General features: G+C 35.2%; 1 protein-coding gene across 5 annotated transcripts in view; it reads right to left on the bottom strand.

Moving 5' to 3' along the window:
• Nucleotides 1-14,603, bottom strand: part of LOC109069686 (citron Rho-interacting kinase) — a 58,889-nt gene extending 44,286 nt beyond the window's left edge. For 3 of the 5 annotated variants that reach the window (XM_042761620.1, XM_042761621.1, XM_042761622.1), the window contains exons 1-4: nucleotides 14,271-14,603; nucleotides 6,790-6,903; nucleotides 6,560-6,703; nucleotides 6,346-6,465 (exon numbers count right to left, since the gene is read on the bottom strand). In XM_042761620.1, coding sequence (XP_042617554.1) covers nucleotides 6,346-6,465; nucleotides 6,560-6,703 — 264 coding nt within the window. In that variant the 5' untranslated portion in view covers nucleotides 6,790-6,903; nucleotides 14,271-14,603. The remainder of the gene's footprint in view (nucleotides 1-6,345; nucleotides 6,466-6,559; nucleotides 6,704-6,789; nucleotides 6,904-14,270) is intronic. The other 2 variants (XM_042761619.1, XM_042761623.1) reach the window with 1 other exon arrangement.
• Nucleotides 14,604-18,102: the final 3,499 nt, after the last annotated feature.

Below are 18,102 nucleotides of genomic sequence, written 5' to 3'. Positions count from 1 at the left end.
GAAGGGCATAGCTTGTCAAACAGACACACAGAAAGTTAGTTTACAATGCAAAACTGTTATCCAATCACAACAGTGGGCGTTTACTTCCAAGTCTTCAATGCAGCATGCCCATAAAAACCGAGCGTTTCTCAAGCCAACCTCAAAACCAGGGTAGAAAATAGACTACTACTTATTGATTTTGATATAAAAACCACGCGAACGTCATAAGTGGACCTCAGACAACAGTATAAAACAATAAAAAAGCCAGTTCATGATCCCTTTAAGGAATGACACAAGTGACTGCTTTTATGAACAAGTCATTGAATCATTCATGTAACTGACTCGTTGGAAAACTCTTGATTTATTCCACAAAAAAAAACACTGTTTCTGTTTTGTCATTGTAAATATATTTTTGTGGTAGAGAGACAAACTGACAATATTATGTCTAAAACATATAGTTCTGAACATTAACTTTTTTTTGTGCATTCAAACATTTCAGGCTAACGTGAAAATGTATGTCCTTACAACAGAGTAACTTATTAATAATACATACAACAGATACAGAAAGCAAAAGCAAGGAGGTTTTTTTTTCATATTGAGAGTATCATTTCATGATTTTAAAGGGGTTCTATTATGCTCTTTTACAAGGTCTTGAATTTGTTTTGGGGGTGTACTAGAACATGCTCTCATACTAGATTGTATGTTATATTTTTCACATATTTTACATTATTACAACACCTCTCTTCCCAGTCTGTCATGAATGGCTGGAATAGTTCCTGCATCAAATGAAGGCCCGCCTTCTGAAATACGAAATGCGCTGTGATTGGTTAGCTGTGCCAGTGTGTGTTGTGATTGGTAGCACTCGGCACCTGATTGGGAAATGTCATGCCCCTTATCATAGCCACCTGCTGTGAGCTTCAGTTTAAATATTGCGTCAAAATCAAATCAATTTGAGTGAGATTTAAACCCGGATGATTGTAACCACTCTAAGCTCGTCTGCCTTGGGAAAGCTAGCGTGTCTCCAACGTAGTGATAGCACTCACTGCCTTCTCTAGTGCAGCTCAACCAGGTCTCGTCCCAATCGTCGATCTTTGTGATATCACAAATCCCGGAAAATATGCGCTGTAGTCCAAACGATTCATTCGTTGTAGTTTTTGAAAAATGATTTCTATTAAATAAAATATCTCCTTTTCAGATCATTTTTATGCTCAAACAGCAACATTACAGACTAACTTAAGTTAAAAAAGTGAAAAAGCATAATAGCACCCCTTTAATATTTTAATTATTCAGTATTCATAAAAAAATGCATTATATAATGCATTATAAAGGTATTAGGTAAAAAGGTAAAAAAATTCCTACAGACATCAGTAGTACTGGTATCTGTGATACTCGCCTTCAGTCATAAAAAGATGCCATTAAACAAATATGAAAAATATACTGTTCTTTATGTTGTTTCTACAATAAATTGAAGATTTAATGTAAAATTATTGCAATATAAAAGTATATTTAAAAACTTTAAGGTTAAGTGGGATCAGCTGGATGAATATAAATGAATCATTTCAGTTTCAAGAACTCCTGTTTCCACTGCTGCCGATGGATTGTTCGGGTTTCTTGAGTGAAAGGATTAACCCTGATGTGTTGGTGGAACGTGAGTCATTTTGGTGTGATGTCGTTTTTACAAGGTACTGTACCTTCTTAACATTTCCTTATTATGACATCAATTGACTCTAGTCTCATAACAAGTGACTGGAAACATGCAGCACCTGTAATAGATTCACGGACTTTGAACCCATTTGAGCTGAACATGAACAACAACTCTGGAATTTACGAAACCTTTTTTAATCCTGACTCCAATAACAACTATCTGAATTCTGTTAATTTGTCGTGTGAATATTATACCGAACAGCAGTTTAATTTATTGCCTTGTTTGTCTCCTACACATTCTGATCAAACCTCGTTTTCCACGATTCATGTGAATGCACGTAGCTTCAGAGAAAATTTCGATCACTTTAAAACCTTCTTATTTACCTTGTCGCACTCCTTCTCAGTTATAGCATTTACGGAAACATGGGCTCCATAATGATACATCACACCTCTATAATCTATTACACTATAATGCTATCCACTCTTGTAGAGAAATGAAAAGAGGAGGAGGAGTCTCTCTGTACGTAGCTGATTCATTTAATTATATTCTCAGAAAGGATTTAAGTAATGACTTCGACCTAACATTAGTAGAATCTTTATTTGTTGAAATTCCCTCATGTTATTTATTTAAAGGGAAAAAAGCATTGTGATTGGATTCATTTACAGACCAACTGCTTCAGATATAAATACCTTCATTGATGCACTTGATTCAACCTTAGATATTATTTCAAAGGAACATAAGCTCTGTCTGTTACACGGTGATTTCAATTTGAATATCTTACATGCTGATTATACTGCTACACATGATTTTCTTAATACCCTTTACTCTGTAAATTTCTACCCTCTAATTACAAAACCTACTAGGGTTACCACACACTCAGCCTCTCTTATAGATAACATTTTGTTTAACTCATGTGACTATAAAGTGTCATCAGGGCTGTTATGGTGTGACGTGTCTGACCATTTACCAGTCTTTCAAATGATACATTCTGTCTTTGGAACTTGTATTACTAATAATGTGCATGTAAAATATCGAAATTTCACCCTCAAAAATATTGGAATATTCAAATTAGCCATCAGCTCTATCATATGGGATGAGGTCATGTTGTTGCAGGATGCTTTAATTCTGCTCTGGAATCCAGTTTTCCTCTGATAGCTGTAAAATCCAAAGTAGCTAGAGACAAACCCTGGTTTACCGGTGAATTGAGGAAATTATCTAGAAAGAAAAATCGGTTGTATCGCAAGTCTGTCACCAAGCCTACTCCTCATAACCTAGAAACATACAAAAAATATAGGAACCAATTCACAAGCTTAATTAAGGCGACTAAAAAAAAGTTTTATGCCGACCAGTTTAATCGAGTCTCTAATGACATTAAATCAACCTGGAACATTATAAATCAGGTACTGAGTCGTAATAGGAAGGCTGCATCTGCACCCATAGAGATGAGGGACTATGATAGGTGTCTATCAGACCCTATTGATATAGCTGATGGCTTCAATAATTTCTTTACCAAAATTGGTTCTGATTTAGCACATAATATACAGAAAACTGATAATGATCCATGTAGCCAAATAAATGGGCGGTACTCTCCCCTCCCTAATCTTGATCATCCAACTACGCAGGAGGTCCGAGATATTATTTTTTCTTTAAAGAACTCAGCCCCTGGCCACGATGGCATTAAGAGTATCCTCCTTAAGGAGACCATTGATCATATTATTCAACCTCTTACTCATGTAATCTCTTTATCATTTCAATCTGGAATTATTCCCCAAGCTCTTAAAATTGCAAAAGTTATTCCCATTTTTAAATCAGGTGATACAAAGGTGTTTAGCAATTATCGTCCCATATCCATTCTGCACTGTATTTCTAAGATATTTGAGAAACTCGTTTATGAACGATTAAATAAACATTTAATTGTTAATAACATTATTTACAAACATCAATATGGGTTTCGAAAAAAATATTCAACAGAACATGCATTAATACAGCTTGTAAATTATATATCAAAGGCCCTTGATAATAAAAAATTTGCTCTCAGTGTTTTTCTCGATTTAAGTAAGGCTTTTGATACTGTTTCACATGATATTTTGATTTCTAAGCTTAATAGATATGGAGTGGAGGGTACTGCCTTAGTTTGGTTTCGCAATTATTTTATTAACAGAGAACAATTTGTTTATCTTAATGGTTTCTTTTCTAAAACTTCTAAAATTTCATTTGGGGTTCCTCAGGGTTCTATTCTGGGTCCTTTATTGTTTCTAATTTATATTAATGATTTATTCCTTTGTTGTGATCATTTCCTACCTATATTATTTGCAGATGACACTAATCTCATTGCAGTACACGAGGATTTTGTCACCTTGATCCAACATGTTAATGACGAGTTAAAAATATTATCAAATTGGTTTCGCACTAACAAGCTAACCCTTAATGTCAAAAAATGTAATTTTATGATATTTCATAATATTAATAAATTTCTACCCCAAAGAAACATGCTTGTATAGAAATTGATGGAGCTCCAGTTACTCAAGTGGCCTCAACAAAATTGTCTCGGTGTCCTGATTGACGAAGGTTTAACTTGGTCCAAACATGTTGATCTAGTCTGTACAAGATCCTCTAAAATGTTAAATATTTTAAGAATTGTTTTACCTTCAATTCACTCATCTGCTCATCTAACGCTTTACTACAGCTTTTTATTTCCCTTTATGAATTATTGTAATGTTGTCTGGGGTGCTACTTTTCCCACTTATCTCGCAAAAATTGTTAAAATTCAGAAGAAGTTCTTGCGTATGATTTCCTACTCTTCTAAATATGCTCCTTCTGCACCTCTATTTCTCAGATACAAGATTTTATCAATTGAGAAAGTCAATGTTTATTTATCATGCATATTTATTCATAAGTTTATTCATAAGAGAGAAGATTTACCACCAACATTACAACACTTCTTTACTTTTATTTCAGATACTCATATCCATCAAACAAGGCATAGAGAAATAAATCTTGTCTTGCCGTTCTCTAGAAATTCAGGTCATAAAACTGACCTCAGGCTTTAGGGGTCCTCAACTATGGAGTAAATTAAGTTTGTCCCTAAGATCCATGTCTTCTTTGCTTGTCTTTAAAAAACAGTTGAAAGATTTTTTGATTTTACAATGACAGTTTTGTTATAGTACTCTGTAGTATATTATAGTTTTGCTGACTCTTATATGCTACTTTTTACTTTTGACTCTCCTTTACTATTTCCCTTAAACATCTGTAACTTTAAGTTACTTTCATTAGGACAATCATGCTTCTGAAAATATGTTTTTCCCCTCTCTTTTTTTTTTTTTTTTTTAGTAGTCAACTTATTTGTCTGCGTGCCTTTTTGTTTATTCATGTAAGTGGAGTGGAACTCTGTATAAACCCAACTGGGTTTCGTTCCCCTCCTTGTACTGTATCTATGTGATATCTGTGCAGAACAAATAAATAAATAAAAAAAAAAAAAAAAAAAAAAATCATGATTAATTTCATAAAAATGTGCAATTAATTATTATTTTTTTTTTATAGATTAGCAATACGGAATATACTTTCTAAAGTTGTAACAATGAATAGATAATGTATTATAACTTATTCATGAGACCATGCAATGCATTATAAGGTGCATTATAAGGCATAATTAATGCATTAAAACCACATTTATAATGCATTATATGTTTAGGGCTTCAGTTCAGTTCAGTCTTTAAAAATACTGATATATCATCACTATTCTTTGTTTAGTTCACAAATATTCATAAATATAACAAAACAAAACACATGCACACAAAGAAAATTGGACTCTATGCAGCAGAGTTTGAAAACGTCAACTAAGCATCGACAAAGAAATTTGAGTTTGATCAAATCTGTAGGATAAATGTGAAGACTTCATTTAAAGTCTGATTGCTGCTAATTTGAGACCTTTGCCGGTTTGTCACGACAGAATTTCCACTGCATCTGCAACATCCTTCACTGCGAGGTACCATTTTTGTCTCCATGGCAACCGCAGTGCGATGGAGCCTGGCTCTGGGGGAGATGTGCAAGCAGCAGCAGAAAACAGGCTCTTTTTCCATTATGTTCTTACCTTCACATCTCATTCTTCAGTCTTACGTTCACCATCACTTTACTCGTGGCTGTAAGAAGCCATCACTATTTCACATAGTCGTTTAGAAGCTGAGATGGACAGATGTGACTCTATCAGCAGGGATCTTATTAGCAGATGCCTGTGAAGCTCTATGGGAATAATCCGTGAAATGCTCACTCACTGGGTCCCCCAGTGCTAAACAAAGACACATGTCACAAAATGCACTAGAATATAAACATACTTTAATGAAGCACAATTCTCACTATCCTGAAACCTCTGGTTATGTCTGTCAGAGGTACATAAACCACTGCAGACACACAAAACTAAAAAACTTTTTAAGGCCCCTGTATATTCTCCAAAAACAATTCGGTACCACTTTACAATGAAAGGCTTATGAATTTGATTATCAGGGAACGTATGAATTGGTAAAAATGCACAGCTTTAAATGCACTTATGTAATCTAAGTCACTTTGGATAAAAGCTGCTATGCGTATAAAAATCTTAACTTAAATGTCTTCTAGAGAACAAGACAAAAGTACTGATTAAAGAACTTATTTTTGCAGTTTATAGAGCTCTTCGCTCACTGGAATAATATGATTTTTTTTAAAGCGCTAGAGAAATGTCTTCTAACCTGTTCTTTAATTTCCTGCAGTTTGTTGCTCTGCTCTCGTATGTCGTGTAGGAGCTGCAGAGCTTTATCATCCTCCTGCGTCACCTCCATGCGGGCCTGCTCCAAACTGCGCTTCAAACTCTGAAATACACACACAAAACAAAGAAAAAGTTTCACAAACCCAGCAGTACAGTTCAGATCATGCCACATTTCCACAAGCAGACAGTAAACCCACGCTGCATTCGGTGATATAGGTGGCCAGGTCTTGTTCTAAGATGGTCCTTTGTGTTTCAGAAGCCTTGAGCTCCACATCTTTCTGCTGCAGAACTGACTCCAGGTCTGACATCTTACGCTGCACTTTTGAAATCTCCTGCTCCATCTTTCAGAAAAACAAGGAAAAGAGACATCGGTGCATATATGAGGGATTGAATTATCACTAAAATAACGAAAGAAATGCAGACGTACCTTTATATATGACTGTCTACACTTCCTCTACCAATCTATAAGCTTTGGCTCTGAAGGTCTTGTTCTCTGTGTGCTTGTAGGCTGAAAGACGGGGTCTGAATGAACGTGCCCTTTCTAGAAGAGAGAGAGAAAAAAGAACATGAAACCACATTTAAACAGTAATTAAACCAAAACACATGATTGAAACTTCTGCTGTTAATAGTAAAAGGTACTGTTCTGATCGTCCACAAAGCCAGCAAAACAATTAAATGCTCCATTTTGAGCTCTAATTAAGCTAAGAGATACGTAAATTGATTAAACTTTGTGGCGCAAATTTCAGAAAACAAACAAGGTCCAACAATAATTATAAAACTGCAGTTATAAAAAAAAAAAAAAATCCAAAAGGAAAAAGAAACATGCCAGGACACATTGGTTTTGCATTGAGATTAAATGTATTTATCTGTTATCCAACTACAGTACAGACCAAAAGTTTGGAAACATTACTATTTTTAATGTTTTTGAAAGAAGTCTCTTCTGCTCATCAAGCCTGCATTTATTTGATCAAAAATACAGAAAAAAACAGTAATATTGTGAAATATTATTACAACTTAAAATAATAGTTTTCTATTTGAATATACTAATAAAAAAAATAATTAATTCCTGTGATGCAAAGCTGAATTTTCAGCATCATTACTCCAGCCTTCAGTGTCACATGTAACATCCAGTCTATCACATGATCATTTAGAAATCATTCTAATATTCTGATTTATTATGAGTGTTGGAAACAGTTCTGCTGTCTAATATATTTGATGAATAAAAGGTTAAAAAGAACTGCATTTATTCAAAATAAAAAAGAAAAATTCTAATAATATATATTCTAATAATATATTTTCTTTACTATCACTTTTTATCAATTTAACACATCCTTCCTGAATAAAAGTATTGATTTTATAAAAAAAAAGAAAGAAAAAAAAATTACTGACCCCAAATTACTGACCAGTAGTGTATATTGTTAATACAAAATATTTATATTTTAAAAACATAGCTTCTTTTTTTTTTTTTTTTACTTTTTATTCATCAAAGTATCCTAAAACAGTATCACATGTTCTGAAAAAATATTAAGCAGCAGAACTGTTTCCAACTTTGATAATGAATCATCATATTAGAATGATTTCTAAAGGATCATGTGATAATGATCCTAAAAATTCAGCTTTGCATCACAGAAATAAATGATCATTTAAAGTATAATAAATTTAAAAACAATTATTTTAAATTGTAATAATATATCACAATATTACATTTTTTTGTATTTTTTATCAAATAAATGCAGGCTTGATGAGCAGAAGAAACTTCTTTCAAAAACATTAAAAATAGTAATGTTTCCAAACTTTTGGTCTGTACTGTAGATACTGAAGAAAACCTCTCAAATCTCTGTGATATTATGGTCCTGTTTAAATGCAAGTCAGATTTTATCACATTTTACCATCCACCAAAAAAGTCTGATTGCTAAGAGAAGTCAACAAGCTGCACATTTTATTCAGTAAGGATGCATTAAATTGCTCAATAACGACATTTATAATTTTACAAAAGATTTCTATTTCAAATAAATGCTGATCTTTTGAACTTTCTATTTATCAAAGAATCCTAAAAAATAAAATGTATCACAGTTTCCGCAAAAATATTGTGCAGCACAACTGTTTTCAACACTGAAAATAATCAGAAATGTTTTTTGAGCAGCAAATCAGCATATTAGAATGATTTCTGAAGATCATGTGACGCTGAAGACTGGAGTAATGATGCTGAAAATGCTGCAACTTTGCATCACAGGGATACATTTCATTTTAAAATATATTAAAATAAAAATTGTAATAATATTTCACAACATTACAGTATTTAACAGTATTTTTGATCGAATAATGCAGACTTGGCGAGCAGAAGAGACTCTTAAAAATGGTAGTTACATAGCACAAGCGGTGCATGATGAGTTCACAATCAGCATTTCTCTACCATGGAAACCAAAATACTGATGACATCATCTTGCACTCGAGGGAACGTTCAATTTTTGTCCAATCAAATATTCTCTAGTCTCTAGAATGAGAACGTATACTGAATCCTTACTGCCTTTTCCTTTCCGAATCCCACCAAACTAAGTATTTTCTGCACATACGAGCTCAGCACGGAGCGTATAGTGCGGTCTATTTTTAACAAGCCCAATCATATTAGATATGCACAGACTGTTTCTAACTGCCACTCTCTACTTGGCATCCTCGGAGATGGAGAGAAAAAAAAGAACGACAGAAGAAAAGAGCTCCCAATAAAAGCACAAGCATCTCTTCTCCTCTATATCATTCCCTCTCGCTCTCTGGCTTTTTCTTTCAGTAGCCTAAGGCTTTACAATTCAGCATTAGGGGGCTTATAGATTACAAAACACACACACACACACAATCCAAAAGATGCTTATGGAATCGCTTTCCAAACCCAAAGCCGAGGTATGAACTCATGTTCACATTCACAGAAACGTGCAGCCTGCAGAAACACACACACACACAGCACACATGTGCTATACAGACTCAAACCCGTGACTACAGGCACGTCATGCATTCTCACATGTACACAGATGTTATTTATGTGGCAACATTTTTTCCACACTTGTAAACCACTTTTAAACTCAATTTTAGAAAACGACAACAATATGCATGATCATGAAGATATTAACTATGATTTTTATTTGATGTGTTGAACTATTCAGCAAGTAAAAACATAATATTTAGTGCATTTTTCCTCAGCATTAAAACAAACTGCATCCAGTCCACCATTAAACATACTGTGGGTTACATCACCAGAACATGCAAATGGTCATGCAAAAATATGATTATACTTCTGAAGCCAGCTGAATGCATAATTTAGTATGTGGAAAATCAACACAGTGTTTCAAGATGAGGCATGATTTAATTATTCTGATCTCTTGGCCAATGCTGATACCTGGGGAGGGGGAATAAGAGAAATGCAGCTGTAGAAAACGAACAAAAAACTCTGACCAAAGGGGATGAAAATCACAACAGTTCTGAAAACAGAACATTTTAAAAGTTACATTTGGCATGCTGAAGGCATGTGAAATCACTGATTATTTAACATAATAGAACATTAATGTAAACAAGAGCTTGTGATGATTGACAAATAAGGTATAACTGATATGTTAAATATGTGAGCAACAGGTCTGACACTTGACCGTCATTCTTTAATGTGGCTAGAACCAACTAAATAAAGAAATAATGAAGAAATAAAAAAAATCAATACAATTTAAATAAGAAATTTAAATAAATAAATAAATGCATACATTAAAAAATAAAATGTTCAAAATAAATAAGAAAATAAAATTAACAAAATTCTTAAAACAAACAAACTGAAATAAATAAACAATGAAATAAAATTAACATATTAAAATAATAAATTTCAATAAAATAAAATAAATAAGTGTGATCACCTAAATTTGAACAGACAGACAGACAGGTGAACTGAACCGGAGAGCAATTCCAGCTGCAGTGTTGAACCGATTCCCCACTGAGAGTCTCCGCATTATCCTGTCTTCTCATGCATTTGTTTTACATGAACGACCAGCTTTTTTGTGGAACTTGAATGAATTAGTGTCATTGTAAAGCTGCAATATTCTAGAAATCACAGATTTGGAATGAACAGCTTCTCTTGCAGTGACTAAAAAGGTGATCTCTTTGGCCTTCATTTGGACAACCTCCTGTCGCAGGCTTTTAGTCACGTTAGAGCGGCCCTGCATCTTGCAATCTCAGTGAAAATTCGAGGAATGCTGCCAGTTAAAAAGAGTTTGTCAAATAATTAAGGAAATTAGCATTCAGGTGCCAGATTCACACCGATACCGTGGAGGTATCTGTAAGTGTTCTCTAATTTTGATCAGAGTTCTTTTTCAAATATCTCATTTAAGTTTTATATACTGTGCTTCAGAAAACAATTCATTTAAGAAATATGTTTAAAAAACTGCCCTACTACTCCTGTTAGGATAACTTCGAATAGGACTAAGCAGTGACCTTGAAATTTAGGAAATTGTAAGTTGTTCTCTAATTTTGATCTCTACTGTAGATACTCTATAGATAGATAGATAGATAGATAGACAGACAGACAGACAGACAGACAGACAGACAGATAGATAGATAGATAGATAGATAGATAGATAGATAGATAGATAGATAGATAGATAGATAGATAGATAGTAGGGGTGTGACGAGGTCTCGTGATCTCGAAAGATCTGACTGGTCGCACGAGAAGGTGACGATATCCTGTGCAAACTTTCAGATATACAGTATTTGCATTACACTGGCCCTTTCACCAGTGGTATGTAATATAAGGTACCAGTGCGCATGCGCAATCCTGAGCGCATGTCTCAGACCGCTGACTGTTTCTATAGCAACCGGGACGCTTCTGACGGCAACTGCAGTGATGTGCTGCTTTTACCGATTAGTGATTGGCTCCTTAATTCAGAAGGCGGGGCTTCCTGCGATTCAGCGGCCATATTGAGCGTTGCATTTTTCCCCATTCAAAACTTATAGGAGTGACATGTCTTGGGTATTCCATAGTCTTTGGTAAAACTAGCATCATATCACATACACAGAACGGTAAAGGTATTCACGGCAACCCGTCATAATAAAAGTCTGGTTTGAAATAACGACAATAGAATGTACACAGCCTATGACTACTACTATTAGTACTACTAAAATGAAACAAACATTATTTTAAAGAAATAATCACACACCATTTCTTCCATGTTTTAATTTTAATAGTAAATCCCCTTTGTTTGCCAAAAAAGTTTGCTTAATTTTCAATAATTAAATGAAAAATTATGAAATGAATGTTTTATTCCTTCATTTGATAACCAGAAAAATGTAAATACACAATACAGAATTTCTGAGGGGGAAAAAATCATAAGGCTACTTTAAGAAAAAATAAAATAAATAAATTAAGTTGTGTTATGCATTCAAATAGTTAGACATGCTAAAACACAGAATTTGGTAACAATAAAAAATATAATATGGTGAGAAAAAATAAAACATTTCATAGGGCCCTGAAACATGTATTTTTTGTTAAACTTTTAATAAACTGATGTGAAAATGTATATACTATTAAAAAGGAGTTGAGAAAAATTAAATGAAAAAAAAAACATACTTTTTTTTATTAAAATGGAAATCAGTTCACTAAATAATAAACTTGACTGACTGCTACTTTAAAGGGATATTATTTGTGTTGTTTATTATTTATTTTTATGTATACTATATAATTTTGTGCAATTACTTGCCTATCAGTAGATTTTGTGGCAAAACCTTTTGCAGTGTTTATATGTTGTTTATAACTGCATAAAATGTATTAAAATAGATGTTTAATTTCATAAAGTACAATCTGATTTCAAAATGCACCAACATTATTTTTGCATTTTGTGTTTTTCAGTTGAATAAAAGACCATTTTTCCCTATATATTTCATCATTGAGGATGTCTTTAAAAAAGTTAAAAAATCTCGTCTCATCCTCGTGAACCCAGTATCGTGTCTCGTATCTTCTCATGGGATAAGTGTCTTGTCACACCCCTAATAGATAGATAGATAGATAGATAGATAGATAGATAGATAGATAGATAGATAGATAGATAGATAGATAGATAGATTCTCCTTTTTGAAGGAGCTGTTGCAGCAGTCTCATGAATGTACAAACAGATGCATGCATCAGTTGTTGAGGTCATGCACTGAGTTCATTCAGAGTAACACTTTCTGTTCGTAAAGATCAAATGACAGTCTGTTTCTCGTGCTATAACCATAGAATGGATGCCGTCTGGGCTGCAGTTACGACCACACAATCCCTTTACCTGATCAGCACTTATGCATGAGTGCTCGCGTCAAATGCATTATTATTTTCCAAAAATAATATTCAGTTATCAGCGTGTGTGTGGGATCACGTCTGAGAGCAGAGAAAAAGCTCTCGAGGATTACTGAGCCTGTGCATCACGACACACCGCAGGCTGCTGCATCAAATCTTCTCACTGTCAAACTTACAGACACTTTTAGACAGCTCTGCATTAATGTTAATGAGGATCACTGCATATTAATAAACGTCATTCAAATACTATATCAATAATTCTAGATTTGAGCAATACTGATCTCTGCATCCTGACCCTGTATTGCTTATTATTTCGATTTTGTCTGATGATATGACCACAAAAATACAAATAATGACAAGCTAACAAAGCTTAATAGGAGTGTTTGCTGGTTTAGGATTATAAAAGCAATTAAAAGCAAAAAGAAGTAGAGATTAACTAAACTGACTAGCTAAACTTATATTTGTAGGTTTAGCAAGGTTCAAGTCCCAAATGTCCATCTATTGGCTTCAGCATGTGTTCTAAAACAGAGCCAATCCAGTGTGAGATTCAGACAGTTTAAGTGGCTTAATAACAGCTTGAGCGACAGAAAGACACGATTCCCCTGAAATCTCCAACAGCCGGATTAGAAGACTTCACGTCAGTGGTAACAGAATGAAGTAAACACAGGAAGTGATGCGGTATATGGGCGTGTCTGAGCTCAACTTTTTTGTTTGTTAACACATCTAAAAAATTACTGGCATTTGTAGATGCATTTCCCAGCAAATTGCAAACAAAAACATAACCAGATACTTTAGAATGGGGGAACATAAAAATATCCATATGAGTTTTCAGTAGCAGTGCACAGAGGGAGGACGAGAGAGAGAGAAAGAGAGAGAGAGAGAGAGGAAAGTGCTGTTTCCATAGAAATAAGTCCATTCTGTCACCTTCTTGTTACTCTTTTCGTCATACATTTTTATTTCACTACACCCACATACTGTATTTTTCTCTCTCAACACACTACAGACCAGTTACCTGAACTACACGGCTGGGAATCAATAAATATTTGATTTTGCTGAAAAAAATATGAGTGGTGCAAAACTCTGTCACGATGCCAGGGTGGTTGCCAGGGCACTTTGATGTGGTTGACCCCATCCTTTGGATTTTTCCACCAGTTTTCTGGTGAAAATGGTGCATCTGATCACTTAATAAAGTACCCGCACACAATGCACAGACTCAAATTTAATACTTAGTGGTTTGATCAAATCACTACAGAATAAGTCAGCAGCTGATATCGGAGCAGTTGTGTTGTACTAATGACCAGCGCAGTGGTGATGTTCTGTACAGACCTGGTGTCATGACACGCAGTGAGAGTTCACATGCTGACAGTGTTGGCATCTGTGTTGGCACCACTTAGTCTTAACTCTCTCTCTGCACCCATCTGAGACACCACCTGGACGTATTCGTAGCTTTTATATGATCACTAAGGACAATATGCAACAAGGAGTCACATATTTCACCTTTTACAGCAAAACAATGAACTGCAAATCCACAAAAAAGCACCGGATCGCCTTACTCTTTTTCTGTGGTTCAGTAAATAATATTAACACATTCGTATCTTGTCGATACTCACCCTAAAGGAGACCGGCTTGAGCTGCTGTTCTGCTGTGGATCCACTTTAGAGAGGGCAGGTCCACACGAAGGAAGCCCAAGAGTGTTGAGTCGTCCTGGGCAGCCATGAGCTGGGGAACGGGCATCTGTGGCTGGAGGTTTCCGAAGAAGTCATCCTCAGAGTTCTTGAGAAACAGAGGAGTTGTGCAGGAGAGACAGATCAGATACACTTGAGTGGGAAGAGAGAGGAGCACTGAGACGAGGAGGGAAGCGAGCTGTATCCTAGAGAAGACAGTGAATCGTGCACAACCTTCTCTCGCTCACTCTCTCTCTCCACTGCAGAAGCTCTCTATAATCACAGTAATACAAGCAGTAGGACTGACTCACTGTTGAAACTCTCTCTCTCTTTCTCACTCAGAACTGATATTCATCTTTTCTCCCCACATCTGATTACAATTTAGACATTTTGTGCCTCACTGTTTATGTACAGTACATCTTTATTTCCATATCATATATTGTGAGAATTTTTAGAGAATCTACATATCACACTCTGCCGCTGTATATATCATGTTATCTGTTGCTCTATCACGCTATCTGATACTCTGTTTATCCATCACGCTACCTGTCACTCTATCTATCTACCTGTCGAGCTCTGTCACTCTGTCCATCATGCTATCTGATGCTCTATCTACGTATCACACTCTGTTGCTCTATCTGTCACTCTATTTACCTGTCGCTCTATCTATCCATCTGTCACTCTATCTACCTATCACACTCTGTTGCCCTATCTGTCACTCTATTTACCTGTCACACTCTATCTATCCATCTGTCACTCTATCTACCTATCACACTCTGTCTGCCTACTGTCAGCTCTATTTACCTGTCGCTCTATCTATCCATCTGTCACTCTATCTACCTATCACACTCTGTTGCCCTATCTGTCACTCTATTTACCTGTCGCTCTATCTATCCATCTGTCACTCTATCTACCTATCACACTCTGTTGCCCTATCTGTCACTCTATTTACCTGTCGCTCTATCTATCCATCTGTCGCTCTATCTATCCATCTGTCACTCTATCTACCTATCACACTCTGTTGCTCTATCACACTACTTGACAATCTATCTATCTACCTATTGTGCTCTGTCATTCTATCATGATATCTGACGCTCCATCTATCTGTCTGTCTGTCTATCTACATTTTGCACTCTGTCACTCTATCCATCATGCTATCTGACTCTCAATCTACCTATCATGCTCTGGCGCTCTATCTATCATGCTATGTGATGCTCTATCTACATATCGCATTCTGTCACTCTATCTGTCACTCTATTTACCTGTCGCTCTATCTATCCATCTGTCACTCTATCTACCTATCACACTCTGTTGCCCTATCTCACTATTTGACAATCTATCTATCTACCTTTTGCGCCATATCTGTTGCTCTCTATCATGCTATCTGACACTATCTATCTGTCTATCTATCATGCTCTGTCGCTCTATCTATCTATCTATCTATTTATCTATCTATCTATCTAGCACTTTATTTACCTGTCGCACTATATACATGTTGCACGCTATCTGTTGCTTAATCACTCTGTCACTATGTAGGGCTGAAACAATTAGTCAACATTATCGACTACATCGACAATAAAAAATTGTCGAGTAGTTGTTTGATCTCATATGACGTAATGTAAGAGCCTGCAATAACGTGGTTTGACCAGTGTGGCGCTGTAGTGCAAGACTGTAATTCAGCCCTCCTGGATGCAATTCGAGAGATGATAACACTTCATAACAAAAAAAGCAGAACAAACCACCAAGAAGCTGATCAGCATCATTATGATTATTAAAAAAAAATATGCACCACTCCCTCCTAATAACAAAATAAAAAAAACACACACAAAAAAATTGACTGCGGTGTGAAAGCAGCAGTTTAAAATGCATCTGATTACAGCGATGTGGATGTTTCCACAAACTCTGCAGTTGGGTACTCCAGTGAAGTCACGTCTCGTCACGTTTATTTATAAAGTACTTTATGCAATACATAGCCTTAAATCAAGTTTACAGTATTAAACATGAAAAACCATAGTCATTGTGGCTTTCAGTTAGAATTACAACCTGATTTTCTATTATAAAGCAGCTCTCCAGTGTGGAGCTAGCTAATGATAAAATATTTTTATTAGTGGGAAAAAAAATATTATTTAGAGTGATAGTTTGGTTTGCAGAGATCAAAACTTGATCGAGCTCAGGACTGTTTTGATTATCATAACCCTATAAGGTATTTTATGAGAGATTATGTTGTGAAGGTTGTGCTTGAATAAAATAGTTTATCCAAAAATAAAGCATCTCATCACTTAAGGGTGATTTATACTTCTGTGTCTGACCTACGCCGTAGCCTTTACGCCGCAGGCTATGCGTCAGTTTTCATTTACCACCTGCACCACCTGCAGTACCACAACAAAAGCCGAAGAAGAAGCGGTTCGTCAGAGAATCATTATAGCCGTGACGGCGGCATATAAATATCAAATCATTAAATCATTATTTAAAACTACAAAAGGAGACAACAGTGAAACAGGAGAAGATATGGCATTCTTTCCATCTCCACAAGGACTTGTACCACGTCGGATCAACATTGTTTGTCGGGGACAACTACTGATGTATAATGTTATGTAGTAGAATAAATGAAAAGACACTTGTTCTTTGCTTTGTTTTATTTTATATAAGAAGGTGTAACATTAAAATATATTAAAGTGCATATAAACACACACAAAACTCAAGCACATACAGAGGGAGGGATTGTAGCAGACCAATCACAGCGTTTGCTGTCCGCGTAGAATTGACGCGCTGTTAGATTTTTGGAGAGGTGCACGTCAGGCTACAATGTAGGCTATGCGTGCTACGCACAACCTACAATGTAGCTACAACGCAGAAGTATAAATTGGGCTTTACCTCTATTTTGTTTCGTATCCATATAACTTACAAAAGGAGATGTCAGGCAGAATGATGTCATTCAGCGATAACTAAATGGTGAATGAGAGCGTTTCTATGTCATCTCATTTTGTGCCAAATACATTTATTTGTATAAATTAATTGTATAATAATTGTAATTACATAATATGATTTTCAAAAGCTGAAGTGATTACCTTTATTTATTTATTAGAATATGTATGACTCAATATTTTAACTAATTGCAAAAGCTGAATAATCAAAGTCTACTGATTAATCAGTGAAATAATCGACGATTAGTCGATTAATCGTAATAATAATCATTAGATTAATCTATCTGTCTATCTAGTATATCTATCTATAGTATATATCTATCTACAGTATCTATATAAACAAAGACAGTCAGTTAAAAGCTAAAGACAATTATTGCACCATTTCTGTAAATATTGATGTAGGATTTGTATAAGTTATAACCTGCCATGACATACATACATGATCTCAGATAATGACGGGATCATCGCTCCATTAAGCTCGGTGTTTGACAACTTTCAAATGACATCATAAATTTGGAGTTTCATCCTTCCTGACATGATTCCAGCATCTGAGTAAAGCTGCCTTTTTGGCATTAACCGAGTTACATCTGGATTATTTTCATTGATGACAAACACAAATTAACGTGTTCATTAGCTGCTGTTGGGCACTGCCATCAGGAACTCTTCAGTATGAATTAATTCTCAGCCAAAACTCATTAAAGCCACAGTTGTCCTAGTCAATTTCACAACTAAAGACCGACACATTTCTTAATGAAAGACTAACTTATTGTATATCATTCCATGACTTATTGACTGAGGAGAGAGTGTTCATTAATAGCCAGGGAAGTGTGACAAAGTTTTGGCATGTGGCGTGA

Source organism: Cyprinus carpio, chromosome A8 (genome assembly GCF_018340385.1).
Source record: "Cyprinus carpio isolate SPL01 chromosome A8, ASM1834038v1, whole genome shotgun sequence".
Taxonomy (NCBI): domain Eukaryota; kingdom Metazoa; phylum Chordata; class Actinopteri; order Cypriniformes; family Cyprinidae; genus Cyprinus; species Cyprinus carpio.
Note: the sequence above shows the minus strand (reverse complement) of the source record. Positions and strands in the feature narration are given on the sequence as shown.